General features: G+C 35.6%; 1 protein-coding gene across 1 annotated transcript in view; it reads left to right on the plus strand.

Annotated features, from left to right (window-relative positions):
- The first annotated feature begins 1,253 nt into the window (after positions 1-1,253).
- Positions 1,254-19,167, plus strand: part of LOC150109336 (high affinity cationic amino acid transporter 1-like) — a 219,679-nt gene continuing 201,765 nt past the window's right edge. The window contains exons 1-2 of the mRNA XM_090402146.1: positions 1,254-1,383; positions 16,421-16,537. Of these exons, the coding sequence (XP_090258272.1) occupies positions 1,254-1,383; positions 16,421-16,537 (247 nt within the window). The remainder of the gene's footprint in view (positions 1,384-16,420; positions 16,538-19,167) is intronic.

A 19,167-nucleotide genomic window follows, 5' to 3' on the forward strand; every position in this document is an offset into this window, starting at 1 on the left:
ACTAAGAGCACAAGCTGACTTATTTTCCAGAATATATTGATATGCTTTCTTCTTTTCCTTCACTGTCTCTTTAACTTCCTGTGTCTACCATGGAGTTTTGATTTTTCTATCCTTGCAAACAATCTTACCATATGTCTCTCTGGCTGAATCAATGTTTTCTTCAGGGTTCCACTGAATCTCCAAGGCTTGGTTCCTCTTCTCAAACTCTTTCATTTTTTCTTGAATAATGTTTGTGCATTTTAGTCTACAGTTGACATCTGAGAGCTGCTCAACTTTTATTCACTTGAAAACTTTTTTACATGTTCTTCTTTTCATTATGAAATGCAATTTTATTCTACTCAAGACTGAATGGTGATCACTTTCAATTTCAAATCCTTTGTACACTCTAGTGTCCTGCACCAGGGAGAAAACATTATTATCTACAATAACATAGTCAATGAGACGTTTCTTATTCCTTGCCTCTTGTCTCCAAGTGAATTTGTGGAATTACATCAGGCTACAAAGGGAGCAGTGCGATGGTTGTCCAATTTATCCCTTGATTTGCAATAGATGTAAATAGCCCTATTTTGCTGTATTTGATCATATGAATGAATAAATAAATAAATTTATGAATGAATCACCTGAAAAATGGTTTAACACTAGATTGGATGGTAGATGTATTCTTTGTTCATAGGCATCTTGGGAAACAGTAACAATAGAAATTTAAATTGTTCTGTTCAATATCCTATATAATTGTACCCTAAATAATTTGGCCCTTTCATTCCACACAAAATGATAAATATAGTACACATTTGGATTTGCTATATGAAATTCCTTTGTAGTATCAAAGACAATAACAAGCAAAATTTTGAATGGATGCGACAACTCAATTTCGAGCAATGTTTCACCACAAATTGGTCCTGTTAATGTAATTTCTCCAGTGATGTAATTGCTGGTTTTTTATGCAGCAAAATTACATAGTTTTATTTACAACACTTGAATCCTTTTCATCTGTAATACTGATTAATGTAATTAGTGAAGGAAGAACCGAAATGTATGATTTTGGTTCTTCCTTCCTTTCTTGTCATCTTTATGTTAATAGCAATATAATGCTGTATCATATTGAATCTGTTATATATAATGCAGCTAAAACTGTTGCATTACTCTTTTTATGATAACATATTTTGTATAAAGTTGTCTATGTATATTATTGTTACTGTCCTTAAATGAAAGTACGCAAGTTTTTGTTATTGTTTTCAAACAGCTAGTCTATCATGGCCAGTTTGAGAGTGCGGTGTAAATCATTTTGTAAAGCTTTGTTGAGGAAAAAATATATAGATGATGAAACTCTGTCTCGTTCCAGTTTAAATCGGTGCTTGTCCACATTTGATCTCACAACATTAGGTAAATTTTCATTGTTTTTAGATGTAGTGATCAAATCTATAAAGAAAGGAGCTAATCCTTTTTTTTTAATATATATATATATATATAAGTTTATGAATAAAACACTAGAAAATTATTATCATTAGTTAGGAAGGTAAATGAATTCTTTATAGGCAAACCAGAGAAACATATGTGTATGTGTTTTGAGCTTTCTTACAAAATTATCAGGAAGCTGCTTATTGCTTCTTTTCATCTCTTTGGTCTTTCACATTTTCATTCCCCCCCCCCCCCCATGTTTCCTTGTTGGTTCTAGTATAAATTCAGATATTACAATACACAACTTGGGCTTTCAATGTCTCCTCACCCACACTATTTGCCAGACTTGGCCCCATGTTACTACTTCCTGTTCCCATATTTAAAGAAACACTTGAAAGGAACAAAATTTACCACAGATGATCAAGTAACATCTGCAGCTGAGGACTGGTTTGTGCAACAAGGGAAAGATTTTTTCTTCGAGGATTGCAAATGATGCAGCAGCATTATAATAAGTCTATAACACTTTGTGAGGAATATATAGAATAATGTGCAAGTTACATGGTTCTACCTGAATTCCTTCATAGTGATTATCACAACTTTTCAGCACATGCTCTTGTACACTATTCATTCCCATCCTCTGGAGCTTGTACACTGACTTATCATGAGGTAATCTATCAAATTCTTTTCACAGTCTAAGAATATTACTGTGAATGAATCTCCCTTATCCAGCATACTCGTTACGTTACCATATCATAAAAGACAAGTAAATTGCTGAAACAAGATCTAGCTTTTACAAATCATTATTGACCATAAAAAATCCTATATTCATGAAACCAATCCTGTATTCTAAATACAAAATTAACAATGGAAAAACTCACGTAAAAAGATTATTTAATAGTATAATTTTTGCCTGTGTTACAGGCATCTTCAGTACATTTTAAGCTGAAATTAAACAATAACTGACAATTCCAAAAAAGCGCCACCTAAGTAGCTAGTGTAAGATAACTAAATAAGTCAATAAATCTCCCAACAAAAAAAAAAATTATATATATATATATATATATATACACACAATAGGGGGTGCTTAAGGGTCAAAGCTGTATAACTGAGAGGAGACCTCCACATAGCCTTTAAAGGAATGCGGAGAACAGACCAGGGCTTCTGACCTAATGTCCAATCCTCACCTTCTCATGGTGCACCCTGTTGGGTATCTACTTTGATACTTAACGAACGAGGATGGGCTGGCAATTTGGGATTTAGCCGACCAAATTGTATTCTTATTGGTTAAACCAAAATAAAAAACGATGGTACAACATGACAAAGTTTCATGCCGGCTGGGGCATTGCCCAGTTAAACAAGGCCCCCGTTGTTTTCGCCAGGGAACCAGGGCAAACAGCGAAAGGTCAGCTACTGGAACAAATCTGAAAACAAACCCCAACTCATCATCACCAGAGTTAAAGATTGGTACTATCAACGTAAGAAGCCTGAATGGCAAAGAAATGGTGCTAGCTGAGGAATTAGATAAGTACCAGATCGATATAATAGGGGTGACTGAAACAAAAAAGACAAAAACTGGTGAGATTTTTCTGAGCAATAAATACAAAATGTTATATTCAGGCAATGACAATCAAGGAAAAGAAGGAGTAGCCATAGTATTCAACACAAAATACCAGGCTAATCTTCTTGAATGGCAGTCAGTCTCAAGTAGAGTGATCGGCAAATATGAGATTGGGGAACTGGACAATGAGACTTATTTGTGCCTATTGTCCCACAGAAGGTTCTACTAAGGTAGAAGTGGAGGAATTTTTTGACGCTTTAGAAAAAGCAACTGACACAATGAAAAAGGAAAAGTTGGTCCTTGTTGGGGATCTAAATAGCAGAGTAGGAAATGATTGTGACACACAAAAATATTTTGGGAAAATTTGGAGAAAAGAGCAAAGCTAATAATAATGGCAAATATCTGTTGGATTTCTGCTCAGGACATGGACTGGTTATTACTAACACCATGTTCCAACATAAAAATGTGCACAAATTCACATGGAGAGAAGAGGCTAGGAATAAGAAAAGTCTCATTGGCTATATTATTGTTGATAGTAATGTTTTCTCCCTGGTGCAGGACACCAGAGTGTACAGAGAATTTGAAATTGGAAGCAATCACTATTTAGTCTTGAGCAGGATAAAATTGAATTTCATATTGAAAAGAATAACATGTAAGAAAGTTTTAAAGTGAATAAAAGTTGAGCAGCTCTCAGATGTGAACTGTAGACTAAAATACAGAAAGATTATTGAAAAGAAAATGAAAGAGTTTGAGAACAGGAATCAAACCTTGGAGATTCAGTGGCAAACTCTGAAGAAAACATTGATTGATTCTGCCAGAGAGGCATGTGGTGAGGTTGTGTGCAAGGATAAAAAAAATCAGAACTCCCTGGTGGACACAGGAAGTTAAAGAGGCAGTGAAAGAAAAGAAGAAAGCATATCAAAAGTTCCTGGCAAATAAGTCAGCTTTTACTCTTACAGAATACAGAGACAAATGTAAGAAAGCTAAACATTGTGTAAAACTAGCTAAACAAAAGTCATGGGAAGACTTTGGTAAGAATATAGAAAATAAATATCAAGAAGGTGGCAAGATATTCTGGAGGCTGTTGAAGAAGCTTAGGAATGGAGGAAAGAGTGCTGTTAAAGGAGTTAGAGATGATAAAGGTGGCATGAAAACCGGAGAAAAAGATATCCTTGAAGTATGGAGTAATTACTTTGAAAAACTTCTAAATGAAACAAGCAGTGATGACAGTATAGTAGTAAAAAACACTGACCAGACATGCAGTCAGGAATACATATCCATACTTGAAGTAGAAAAAGCCATCAAAGGCTTGAAATGTGGAAAGGCAGCAGGAGTAGATGATATTCGACCAGAAATGCTGAAGTATGGTGGTATAAGAGTCGTACAGTGGCTGCACTGCATAGTTCAGAAGGCCTGGACAGTTGGACGAATTTCCGATGATTGGAGTAGAGCTCTCATAGTACCCATATATAAAAAGGGAAATAAAACTGCATGTGAGAATTACAGAGGTATTTCCCTACTGAGTGTTCCTGGCAAGATCTATGCAAGTATAATTGAGAAACGGTTGAGAAGAATTGTGGAAGAAAAGCTTGGTGAAGAACAAGCTGGATTCAGGTCAAATAGAGGCTGTCAGGATCAGATCTTCATTTTACAACAAATAGTCGAGAAAGCATGGGAATATAACAAAGATCTCTATTTAAGTTTTGTCGATCTGGAAAAGGCATATGACAAGGTGCCAAGAGAGAAGCTATTCAATATGCTGCAGTTATATGGTGTCAATGGGGCATTATATCAAGCAATACTTAGTCTTTATTTCAGTTGTAAGTCAGCAGTTAGATTTGAAGGAAGTACAGGAAGATGGTATAATGTTAAATCTGGTGTGAGACAAGGATGTACATTATCTCCTCTGTTATTCATTATCTATATGGATCGCATTATGAAGAAAAGTGATATTAAACCTGATATCAAAATTGGAGATATTAATGTCAGCTCTTTGCTTTATGCGGATGATGTTGTACTTCTAAATAAATCTGCTACAAGTCTGCAAGATTCTCTGACTAAATTGAATAGCTGTTGTAATAGATATGGTATGAAGGTCAGCAATAAAAAGACAAAGACAATGAAAATAGGCAGAATCATTGAAAATGTCAACTGTGTTGTGAATGGAGAACCTGTGGAACAAGTAAAACATTTCAGCTACTTGGGCACGATTTTTACTGAAGATGGTAAATTAAATATAGAAATAGACAACAGAATCAGCAAAGCTGGTATGGTAGGAAGTCAATTGAATAAATTCATATGGAATAAGAGAAAAATTAGTCGCAACACTAAATTAGCTGTATACAAGACAGTGTTGAAACCAGTTTTAACTTATGGATCTGAGAGCTGGGTCAGAAGTAAAACACTTGACCAAAGACTAGAGACTGCAGATATAAGAGTCCTGAGAAAGATTAGAGGCGTGAACAGATGGCATCAATGGCAATATCATATTAAAAATGAGGATATTAGGAAAGAACTTGACATTGTCAGCATCCAGGAATGCGTTAGCAGAGCTAAACTCAGGTGGTATGGTCACTTAAATAGAATGGGAGAGGAAAGATTAGCAAAACAAGTGTTCTCTGCCAGGTTGGCAGGAAAACGACCCAGAGGAAGACCAAGATATAGGTGGATTGATACGGTACAAAGTGCCTTAGACGATAGAAATATAAGATCTGATAATGTTGGAGTCTTGACAAGTAACAGACTGATTTGGAGGAAAATTGTAGATATATACAATAAAAAATTAGGAAAGATTTGCTGAATTATAAAGTACTATCTTCCATAAAGGGGATAGATGTAAACCATCCGTTGTGTTTAAGTTAGGCAAGTGAAGTAAAGCTTCACATGTTTCTTTATAAAGCCATTCCACGAGGAACCAACTTTTGTGAAGGACTCTTGTCTTTTCCAATGAACTCTAGTGAAGATAGCATGTTCTGCAAGTCCAGACTGTTCAGGTTCAAGGTATTGCCACTCTGTTACCATAACTATCCACTAGTGTCAACTGCCATAATAATTCTTCCTTTGAATTATCCTTGGGCTGACTAGCCAGTCTCCTCTCATACTGCACCTTTTTCTTTCTTTACCATGCTCGTCACCTTCCTAGCCTTCAAAAGTACTCCTTATGCATATGATTGCCACTGAATGTCTTGTACTTTCTCCGTAACATTTCTTTTCCAATACAGCTTGCTTGATTTCACTCCTACTCTATTTATTCACTTGACTTTTGATATGCAGTTATGCATTGCTTGCATCAGATACTGCCTTATGATTTCCCATGCACTTTCAACATGTTTTCTGCACAACTCATTTATTCAACGTATTGATGGTAGTTTTACAGAGCTTCCCATCATTACATTCCATATATATCCTTTTTTGGCAGTAACCTTATCTTGTTTCACCATTTTCCAAACAATTACTTCATGATCACTCTCACCCATCGGCAACAGTCCTAATATCTTAACAACCACATCTTTTGAAGATATCACCCAAATCCAATACTCTAAAACCCCCTATTTTTTTTTTTTCTTTCACATACTGCTTATGATCTTTTAGCCTCAGAAATTCAAGAAATTTACTCTCTTGATCTCCATACATTATCTCCTCCTTCCAATCTACATCATGTAATTAGTTTCCCATTAGGATCACCATCTTTTTACATGCCTAACAAATTTGCCTGAACATTTCACAATTAGTATTCTCTACATTTTCTAGGCTATAACAACATTGTATGAGATATACAAGCTTGTTAATTTCAACTTTGCACCACACAGATTCAAAATTTCCATGTGTGTTACCATATTCAACTATCCACTGTTTTGTGAGCACAATTCTTTTGCAGTCATTAACAGTACTTTACCTCTCTTTTCACCTTCCTATCCTTCCAGAAAAATGTATATCCTTCTATTTCTATTTCCAACAGTACATCACCCTCAAACAACCAAGTGTCACTTACACCACTAATTATATTTGGACAGACTCAATCAATGCAACAGACTCAGTTCCCTTATTTCGAATACTCCTTACATTTGATCCCATCCCACCAACACACTCTCTACTCTTGCCATTATACCACACCTTTCTCTTAAGTCTGATTCCTGTTTCCCTAATCAAGAATCGGGATCAGGGAAAAATTGCCATTCGTACGTCTCCATTTATGCATTCCATCACCTTGTTTTTCCACAATCCCATATTCAGCCTTGTCCAGGATAGCACAACCTCTTTGGATGTGCTATCCTGCTTCACAGTTACCCTTTGATCATTAGCTGCACTAACTTCTTGATTTTGTGTCTTTTAGCAAAATGTAATCCAATGTAATCCATCAACTTTAAATCATTCCAACTTCCCTTCAAATTCACTCCATAGATTCACAAATTGAACCCTCCCCCCCTCTCTATGCCTCACACAACTCAGCCATTTTGCTATTTTGATATTCACTATTATCATATCTAGGTAATATGCTATTGACTTTCCCAATAACATTATCATCCTTTACCTCCTTCAACAATTTAAGTCCCTATCAACGTCTTTTTTTTTTTCACCATTTCAACTTGGCCAAGTTATTTGTGTAAACAACTACCACTAATTCTGATTCTTGCTCTTTTCTTCTCTGCAGAGTATCAGTTATTTGTTTCAGTGTTCCACCAGGAAAGCAAGTTTTGTGTATACTTTGTTATTCATCACACTTCTAATGATTGAGTCCCCATACAATGCTATATGATTATACTTGGACTCCTCCTTCTTATTCACATCTACCCACCTCTTCTCATCATCATCATCAAATTCCTGACATGTACCCTCAAGGGGTGTACAGGATATAATAGTACTACATGAAAAATATGCATCATTAAAAACTTCCTATCTACAATTTTCCTCCAAATGAGTCTGTTACTTGTCAAGACTCCAATATTATCATTATCAGATCTTATATTTCTATCGTCTAAGGCACATTGTACCGTATCAATCCACCTATATCTTGGTTTTCCTCTGGGTTGTTTTCCTGCCAACCTGGAAGAGAACACTTGTTTTGCTAATCTTTCCTCGCCCAATCTGTTTAAGTGACTACCACCCGAGATTAGCTCTGCTGACGCATTCCTGGATGCCAACAATGTCAAGTTCTTTCCTAATATCCTCATTTTTAATATGATATTGCCATTGATGCCATCTGTTCACGCCTCTAATCTTTCTCAGGACTCTTATATCTGCAGTCTCTAGTCTTTGGTCAAGTGTTTTACTTCTGACCCAGCTCTCAGATCCATAAGTTAAAACTGGTTTGAACACTGTCTTGTATATAGCTAATTTCTCTCTTATTCCATATAAATTTATTCAGTTGACTGTCTACCATACCAGCTTTGTTGATTCTGTTGTCTATTTCCATATTTAATTTACCATCTTCAGTAAAAATCGTGCCTAAGTAGCTGAAATGTTTTAGTTGTTCCACAGGTTCTCCATTCACAACACAGGTGACATTTTCAACGATTCTGCCTATTTTAATTGTCTTTGACTTTTTATTGCTGACCTTCATACCATATCTCTTACAATGGTTATTCAATTTAGTCAGGGAATCTTGCAAACTTGTAGCGAATTTATTTAGAAGTATAACATCATCTGAATAAAGCAAAGAGCTGACATTAACATCTACAATTCTGATATCATGTTTAATACCACTTTCCTTCATAATGTGATCCATATGGATAATGAATAACAGAGGGGATAATATACATCCTTGTCTGACACCAGATTTAACATTAAACCACCTTCCTAAACTTCCTTCGATTCTAAATGCTGACTTACAACTCAAATAAAGACTAAGTATTGCTTGATATAATGCCCCATTGACACTATATAACTGTAGCATATTGAATAGCTTCTCTCTTGGCACCTTGTCATATGCCTTTTCCAGATCGACAAAACTTAAATACAGATCTTTGTTATATTTCCATGCTTTCTCAACTATTTGTCGTAAATTGAAGATCTGATCCTGACAGCCTCTATTTGGCCTGAATCCGGCTTGTTCTTCACAGCTTTTCTTCCACAATTCTTCTCAATCGTTTCTCAAGTATACTTGCATAGATCTTGCCAGGAACACTCAGTAGGGAAATACCTCTGTAATTCTCACATTCAGTTTTATTTCCCTTTTTATATATGGGTACTCTTAGAGCTCTACTCCAATCATCGGGAATTCGTCCCTCTGTCCAGGCTTTCTGAACTATGCAGTGCAACCACTGTAAGACTTTTATACCACCATACTTCAGCATTTATGGTCGAATATCATCTACTCCTGCTGCCTTTCCACATTTCAAGCCTTTGATGGTTTTTTCTACTTCAAGTATGGATATGTATTCCTGACTGTATGCCTGCTGAGTGTTTTTTACCAGTGTGCTATCACTGCTTGTTTCATTTAGCAATTTTTCGAAGTAATTACTCCATACTTCAAAGATATCTTTTTCTCCTGTTTTCATATCACCTTTATCATCTCTAACTCCTTTTACAGCACTCTTTCCTCCATTTCTAAGCTTCTTCAACAACCTCCAGAATATTTTACCACCTTCTTGATATTTATTTTCTATGTTCTTGCCAAAGTCCTCCCATGACTTTTGTTTAGCTAGTTTTACACAGTGCTTCGCTTTCTTACATTTGTCTCTGTTTTCTCTAAGAGCACAAGCTGACTTATTTGCCAGAAATTTTTTATATGCTTTCTTCTTCTCCTTCACCGCCTCTTTAATTTCCTGTGTCCACCATGGAGTCTGATTTTTCTATCCTTGCAGACAACCTCACCACATGACTGTCTGTCTGAATCAATCAGGGTTTTCTTCAAGGCTTCCCACTGAATTTCCTATGTTTGGTTGCTGTTCACAAAAGCTTTCATTTTTTCTTCAATAATCTTTGTGTATTTTTGTCTACAGTTCACATCTGAGAGCTGCTCAACTTTTATTCGCTTTAAAACTTTCTTACATGTTATTCTTTTCAATATGAAATTCAATTTTATCCTGCTCAAGACTAAATAGTGATCGCTTCCAATTTCAAATCCTCTGTACACTCTGGCGTCCTGCACCAGGGAGAAAACATCACTATCAACAATAACATAGCCAATGAGACTTTTCTTATTCCTAGCCTCTTCTCTCCATGTGAATTTGTGCACATTTTTATGTTGGAACATGGTGTTAGTAATAACCAGTCCATGTCCTGAGCAGAAATCCAACAGATATTTGCCATTATTATTAGCTTTGCTCTTTTCTCCAAAGTTTCCCAAAATATTTTTGTGTGTCACAATCATTTCCTACTGTGCTATTTAGATCCTCAACAAGGACCAACTTTTCCTTTTTCATTGTGTCCATTACTTTTTCTAAAGCATCAAAAAATTCCTCCACTTCTACCTTAGTAGAGTCTTCTGTGGAACCTTAGGCACAACTATGTCTCATTTGTCCAATTCTCCATTCTGATATTTCCCACATCACTTTACTTGATACTGCCTGACATTCAAGAAGATTAGCCTCGTATTTTGTGTTGAATACTATGGCTACTTCTTCTTTTCCTTGATTGTCATTTCCTGAATATAACATTTTGTATTTATTGTTCAGAGAGATCTCACCAGATTTGGTCTTTTTTGTTTCAGTCACCCCTATTATGTCGATCTGGTACTTATCTAATTCCTTAGCTAGCTCCATTTCCATTCAGACTTCTTATGTTGATAGTACCGATCTTTAACTCTGGTGATGTTGAGTTGGGGCGTGTTTTCAGATTTGTTCCAGTGGCTGACTTTTTGCTGTTAGCCCTGGTTCCCTGGCAAAAACAACGGGGGTCTTGTTTAACCGACATGAAATTTTGTCATGTTGTACCATTATTTTCTGTATTGGTTTAAGCCAATAAGAATATAATGTGGTTGGCTAAATCCCAAATTGCCAACCCATCCTTGTTCGTTCAGTATCCAGGTAGATACCCAACACGGTGTACGTTGAGAAGGTGAGGATTGCACATTTGGTCAGAAGTTCTGGTCAGTTCTCTGCATTCCTTTAAAGCTATGTGGTGTTCTCCTCTCAGTTATACAGCTTTGACCCTTAAGCACCCCCCCCCTTTTAGATGTTTAATCTCATCTTCTGGATGCTTCATTTTCAGCAAATCTAAGTCTAAGTTCTTCCACTTGATTACCTTTGTGATCGTTACTAACACTTCCTTCATATTTCTGTTTATTACCATGATGCTAGCTTTCTATTTCAAAATACTCTAACTTATCATTACACTTTTCACATACCTTAATACTTTTCTTCTTTTCATTCACCCTACCTTCCACAAATCTTTCCACATTTTTTGATACACACATAAAGAAATTTTCACAGTGCATCATCACCATCAAATTCCTGCCATGTACCCTAAAGGGGGTATACTGGATAGATAGGAAGTTAGTAATGATGAAAAATTTACATCATTACTAACTTCCTATCTACAATTTTCCTCCAGATTAGTCTGTTACTTGTCAAGACTCCAATATTATCAGATCTTATATTTCTGTCGTCTAAGGCACTTTGTACCGTATCAATCCACCTATATCTTGGTCTTCCTCTGGGTCGTTTTTCCTGCCAACCTGGCAGAGAACACCTATTTTGCTAATCTTTCCTCGCCCGTTCTATTTAAATGGTCATACCAGCTGAGATTAGCTCTGCTAACACATTCCTGCTAACGCTTTCCTAATATCCTCGTTTTTAAAATGATATTGCCATTGATGCCATCTGTTCACACCTCTAATCTTTCTTGGTATTCTCATATCTGCGGTATCTACTCTTTGGTCAAGTGTTTTACTTCTGACCCAACTCTCAGACCCATAAGTTAAAACTGGTTTGAACACTGTCTTGTATACAGCTAATTTAGTGTTCCGACTAATTTCTCTCTTATTCCATATGAATTTATTCAATTGACGTCCTACCATACTAGCTTTGTTGATTCTGTTGTCTATTTCCATATTTAATTTACCATCTTCAGTAAAAATCGTGCCTAAGTAGGTGAAATATTTTACTTGTTCCACAGGTTCTCCATTCACAACACAGTTGACATTTTCAACGATTCTCCCTATTTTCATTGTCTTTGACTTTTTATTGCTGACCTTCATACCATATCTATTACAACACTTGTTCAATTTAGTCAGAGAATCTTGCAGACTTGTAGCAGATTTATTGATAAGTATAACATTGTCCGCATAAAACAAAGAGCTGACATTAACATCTCCAATTTTGATATCATGTCTAATACCACTTTCCTTCATAATGTGATCCATATAAATTATGAATAACAGGGGGAATAATGTACATCCTTGTCTCACACCAGATTCAACATTAAACTATCTTCCTGTACTTCCTTCAATTCTAACTGCTGACTTACAACTCAAATAAAGACTAAGTATTGCTTGATATAATTCCCCGTTGACACCATATAACTGTAGCGTATTGAATAGCTTCTCTCTTTGCACCTTGTCATATGCCTTTTCCAGATTGACAAAACTTAAATACAGATCTTTGTTATATTCCCATGATTTCTCAACTATTTGTCGAAAAGTGAAGATCTGATCCTGACAGCCTCTATTTGGCCTGAATCCAGCTTGTTCTTCACCAAGCTTTCCTTCCACAATTCTTCTCAACTGTTTCTCAAGTATACTTGCATAGATCTTACCAGGAACACTCAGTAGGGAAATACCTCTGTAATTCTCACATTCAGTTTTATTTCCCTTTTTATATATAGGTACTATGAAAGCTCTACTCCAATCATAGGGAATTCGTCCCTCTGTCCATGCCTTCAGAACTATGCAGTGCAGCCACTGTAAGACTTTTATACCACCATACTTCAACATTTCTGGTTGAATATCATCTACTCCTGCTGCCTTTCCACATTTCAAGCCTTTGATGGCTTTTTCTATTTCAAGTATGGATATGTATTCCTGACTGTTGAGTGTTTTTTACCACTATGCTATCACTGCTTGTTTTTATTTAGCAATTTCTCGTAGTAGTTACTCCATACTTCAATTATAGCTTTTTCTCCAGTTTTCATGTCACCTTTATTATCTCTAACTAATTTTACAGCACTCTTTCCTCCATTTTGAAGATTCTTCAACTACCTCCAGAATATTTTGCCACCTTCTTGATATTTATTTTCTATGTTCTTGCCAAAGTCCTCCCAAGACTTTTGTTTAGCTAGTTTTACACAGTGTTTAGCTGTCTTACATTTGTCTCTGTATTCTCTAAGACCACAAGCTGACTTATTTGCCAGGAACTTTTTATATACTTTCTTCTTTTCCTTCATTGCCTCTTTAACTTCCTGTGTCCACCATGGAGTTCTGATTTTTCTATCCTTGCAGACAACCTCACCACATGCCTCTCTGACTGAATCAATCAAGGTTTTCTTCAAGGCTTGCCACTGAATCTCCAGGGTTTGGTTCCTGTTCTCAAATTCTTTCATTTTTTCTTCAGTAATCTTTGTGTCACAGTGCATCTGCTGAGAAAAACCCAGGATAAAACTCAATCTTCATGACAATGCTTTTCATGCTGTAGATGTGTGCTTCCTTACAGATGCAATTTTTAGAAAGCAATAGGAATACAAACAAGTAGCAACGAACAAAACTACAATGAAAAACACTACGTGTCTAGCACATGAAAAAGAAACCACACTAAACTATTTAAGACATTGTTTTCTTAGCATAGTTCAAACATACCACCACATTTACTTACAATGCTAGTGACACCTTTTAATGTATATGCCGGCCTGGTTGGCTGAGTGGTTAGTGTATCCATTCTCCAGTCAAAAGGCTGTGGGTTCGAATCCCGCTGTGGGAATGGATGTTTGTGAATGCCTGTGGAAATACTAGTGGTGGTAGTCGGCGGTAGATGGCGTTGGTTTAGTTACAGTCTGTGGAAGTTAGTGGATTTGAGTGGTGGAGATGGAGAGTTGTGGAGTGGGTACCCTCCCTCGATGAGTCTTTGGACTCCCTGGAGGTGTCACGTAATAATAATAAAATAATATATATAATATAATCTTGTCGTTTCGACACTACTGTGCTTCTGCCTAATTTCAACTTTGCATGATTTCCCATTACTCATCAGGCATTTGAGTAATGTTCCTTCAGTTTAACAAGATGCCTATGAATAATACATTTACCTTCCAGTGTGCTGATAAATCATTTTTCAGTGTTTCATTCATAAATCAAGATAATAATGAATGAAGATATGGAAATTAAGCTTGAAAAAAAAAATGGGGATTTCTCTTCATTTTAAGCTTTGTAATACAGTCATTCCCCGACTTACGCGAATCCGGAGTTACGCGGTTTCTTATATGTATTCCCGTCCCACTTCAGCTTCACACCTCACCACTAGTCATATCTTTCCGGTGCCTGCTGCATTCGCCAGTGTCGCACATGCTGTGAACAAGCACTGACGTGTTTCGCGCGGTCTCCATTCATACACAATTTTTATAGTCTACAAAGCTTGCGATTTTTTAATGTTATGTTCTTGATAAAAATTTTATCACATAAAAATAATAATGTCATCCAAAAGAAGCAAGTTCGATTCTTCTACAGCTAGCAAGAAAAGAAAAACATTGATTTTGGAAACGAAACTCAACATTATTCAGGATTTTGAAGGCGGAATGAAAATTTGTGAGCTAGCAAAGAAGTTCTATCTACAGGAATCCACAGTAAGAACAATCATAAAAGAAAGGTTTACAGATTTTGGAGGACACAGATTCTAATGAGGAACGAATTGTAGCCACAAGGCAAGGACTAAAAAACATTAGCTTGCTATGAAGAAATTTTGCTTGACAAGAAAAAGACATTATGCCATCAGAATTATCTATTAGATTTTATGAAACCATTAAAATAACTTTCTTTTTTTTATATATGAAAAACTACAATTATGATTATATTTCTTAAAAAATATAGGTGTTTTTGTAAACCTTTACTGGGGTTTTACTGTATATGAATTATCACTATGTATATCATTTCTTCTTTTGTAAGCATGTAGGTTTTGCCATTTGTTAATTTGGTGTGTGTGTATATCATGTAGAATGACTGAGAATTTTCAGTTATTATGATGCAAAGTTGGAGAGAATTGTAAGTAGCATCATTAATATTAATTCCATTCAGGAAGATGTAATTAGACTTTTGACTTTGACAAAGGAGTGGGGGTTGTAGTTTTGCTATTAATAAGTGCAAGGTTTTGCATTTTGGAATGCAGAAATATGAGGCTGTGTACTCTGTTGATGGTGGTGTATACTGAAAGTGGATGAGATTCGAGATTTGGGAGTGATGGTTGATAGCAGACTGAAGGTTAGAGGGAAGTGTTGGAAGTGTTGCAAAGACTGCACATCATAGTGCTGCTGTGATAGTACTCTAACATATAGGGATAAGGAGGTAGTTGGTCACTTTATAAAGCACTGGTCAGACAACACTTGGACTACTGCTCAGATTTGGTTACTTGGTTTTCACTGTGATGTGGAAACATGGGAGAAGATCCAGAGAACAGTGACACTAAGGCAATATTACTCTGGAATGCTGGCTATGGAAAAGTTGAAGAAATGTGAATTGCAGAGTTTGGTGCAGGAGAAAAAGAGGTGATATGATAGAGATGTTTAAGTTAGTGAGGGAATTTTATCAGATTAATCCAGAGGGGATTATTAAACAAGTAGAAGGCGAGAGGGGAAGAACCAGAGGTCATCCTTGGAAGTCGTGTAAAAATGTGGTGAAGAGGAGTTTGAGGAGCAGATTTCTTCCAGTTTACATGGAGAATTGTTAGTGAATGGAATGCATTACCAGAATATTTTGTTAATGCAGGGAGTGTTAAGGATTTTAAGATTCAGTATGATAGATTTGTTATCAGTTGAATAAACCTCCCATGATGAGTCTGCCAACTTCATGGAAGGTGTAATAATAATAATATATCATATATAATACAAAAAATCATTTGGGTTATTTTCATAAGATTTTACAGGATATATATATCCTGTTAAAAAAAAAAAAAAAAAAAAAAATCACCTTTCTATATACCTATAGAGTAAATAATGATGCATAAGAAAAATAAAATAGTTTAATTTAGTCAATTGTATCAGGTTAAATTTAGAGCTGTCATGCATGTTTAAGCAGTTTTTGAAAAGGAAATGTCAATTAATAGTAGCTTAATTGCATAAACTTAGTATAACTGAGTATTCTTTATGTGAGTGAGAAAGAAAGGGGAGGAAAGAATGTATTTTGGAAAAAAGCAATTTTAATTTACTACATATAAGTTACGTAGTAAATTATGTAAATATTATATAGTCATATAGATATTATATTATAATATAATATTGTATTATATTATATTATAACCACATCAGCTTGAGCTAAAAATATATATATGCTGCCCATTTTTTAATTTATTAAATCTTGTAATGAATTAAATTTTATTTTTCTTTTAGGTATTGGGAGTACATTAGGACTGGGTATATATGTTCTTGCTGGCCAAGTAGCAAGCAAAGCTGGACCTGCTGTAATTGTGTCCTTCTTTATTGCAGCTGTTGCTTCAGTGTTTGCTGGTTAGTAAGCTGTTATTTCTTAAATATAGTAAATAGCTCTTTACAAATATTATTTTTATTAACATACTAATTCATAAATGTTTATAACTTAATTATTAATTTTTCTAACTAATAAATTTTCCTAACTTAATATGACTTGATATGTTTTGCCACCACTTGTTGACAGTGATCATGCTGTACTGATGTAGGAAGAAACTAAGTATGTGAATGTTCCAGTTAGGACATGTTATATTGACTACTACAAAGCTGGAAAGTATGACAAACTCAGGAAAATGCTGTGTTCAGAATGGGAATTATATTGGAAGTTTTCAAAAAGATACTTAAATAATGCAGTATCTGAATGTGTCCCTAGAGCTTGAAGAATAAGGGTGGAAAGAGTTATGGAATATATAAAGTGCCTGCCAGAAAAGTTAAAAGTATTGTATGGAAAGCCACATCAGAATATGAAAAGACATGGCTGTGCAGGCTAAACATAACCAAAAGAATTTTATTGTTATACTGCAAGTAAAAGAAAGAATGAATATGGAAGAATAACGTTACTAAATGCAGACAGTACCCTTATGTCAGAAGCAGATAAGATTGTTCAGATAACGAGTGCTCATTTCACTAAAATCTATCAACCTTGTGTATGTAATATAGCGCACAGTGCTACCACTACGTTGGATGAAGAGATGGATGTAAATGAGAAGCTGGTTCTAAAGCTGTTGCATACCCTAGATAAAAATTCAGCAATAGGAACAGCTGGGATATTTCTATATATGCCAATTTGTTTACCCAAACTGTCTAAGCCCTCAACATGTTTGTATAACTTGTCTTAGTTCAGGAAAGATTCCACAGGAATGGAAAGAATGTATGATCATCCCATTGCACAGGAGTGGCACAAAAAAGTGATGTGTCTAACTATCAACATTTCTATATCTCTGGAGTGGTTGTGAAGATTTTAGAAAAGTTAAGAACTTGCATGTAGAAATGGGTTGACAGACAGGCTATACTTTGCATGGATTTACTAAAGGGATATTACAGCTGAGTAGTTTGCTCTTATTTTATAATAACATTATGGCTGAGTTGGATAAAGGAAGTGGATACACAATGATATGGTCGGGCTCTGCTAAGGCATTTGATACATACCACATGAAATGCTTTTGGATAAACTGAGAATTACAGATTGGAATATAAACTGCTGACATGGGTAAGTGGGACCGATGGACAGGTATCAGAAAGTGGTATATTTGGAGGGGAATATCTGCTAGATGACCTAGTGTATCCCAGATATTGGTCTTTGGACCATTGTAGTTCAATCAATACATTAATGATATTGGAAAATACTGACAAGATGTTCCGTTGCTTGCTGATCATGAATTGATTTCAGTGCATTTTGTAAGTGCCTGTTTAATTAGCTAAAAACAAGCTAAAGCTATCATTGAAAAAGCAGAGACAAGAAGCAGTACAAATATTCTTGTATTTCTAACCTTGACCCTTTAGCAACCTGATCTAAACCCAGGTGACCATATCTACTTGCAATGGCCAGAAGCTATCTTATCAAAACCTTGTAAAGTGGGAGAGTAACTTTGAAGTTAGTGTTCTCTTCAACAGTGTAATTATGAAGTGTAGGCTTAACAATTTTCACAAAGTGGCCCCTAAACTCTAACTCTGTCTGCTTTCACCCTCCAGTTTCTCACTTTATTTGCTTTTGACTACTTGTAGCAAATTCCTATTAATATAATGTGTTTTGCTTTTGACTACTTGTAGCAAATTCCTATTAATATAATGTGTTTTGAAATGTCTTGCATCCAAAATGCACTTGAATCAGTCTGTTGAAATCAACCTGTAGAGATTCTATATCAGCTATGTCCTTTATCACTCTCCCTAATCCTAGCTTTATCAGCAAACAACTGAATATCACCCATTAGGCCATCCCTAATATCATTAAAGTTAAACAACCATGACCTAAACATCACAGAAATTTGTGGTATCCTACTGGTCATTATCCTTCTCTTACTCAGCACCACAATACATCACTTTCTTATACCTTTCAGCAAGCCACTCTCCTATCCATCTCACAAGTTTATTTTTTATACCTGTCCCCTCTCTGAATTTGTATAACAACCTTGCATGTGGAATTCAGTGAAATATCTTTGTAAAAAATCCAGAAGTATCATGATATATCTATTCCACTTAATCAGCTTTGCTATCACTTGTGTGCAGTTTGTTGAAGCAAAATCTACCTTTTAGCAAAACCATATGGGCCTCTTCAGAGAATGATCCTAGTGCTGTCTACCCATCTTTAGAAATGATTTCTAATCAGCCTCTCCAATGCCTTGATAACTACACAAGAGATACTAAATAGTCTGTAACTTGCTGCATTAATCCTAGATCCTTTTTTGCATGCTGAACAATAAAATTCTTTCCTTTGACCCTGTTCAGCAAACTTTTCATAATCTGATTTTGTCTTCCTCATCATGGTCATCACTCTCCTGGTCTGCTGTTTTATACTACTACTGAGTTTCATCATCACTCCTCTCATGATATCAGATTCACAACAGTCTCTTTTTATGAAGTCTTTAAAGTGTTATTCATTCAATGATGAATAACATTTTTAACTGTTAACTTCCTGAGGGCATGCCATATGA

Source organism: Typopeltis vanoorti, chromosome 2, assembly GCF_054136105.1.
Source record: "Typopeltis vanoorti isolate ZY-2024b chromosome 2, IOZ_Tvanoo_1.0, whole genome shotgun sequence".
Lineage (NCBI taxonomy): Eukaryota > Metazoa > Arthropoda > Arachnida > Uropygi > Thelyphonidae > Typopeltis > Typopeltis vanoorti.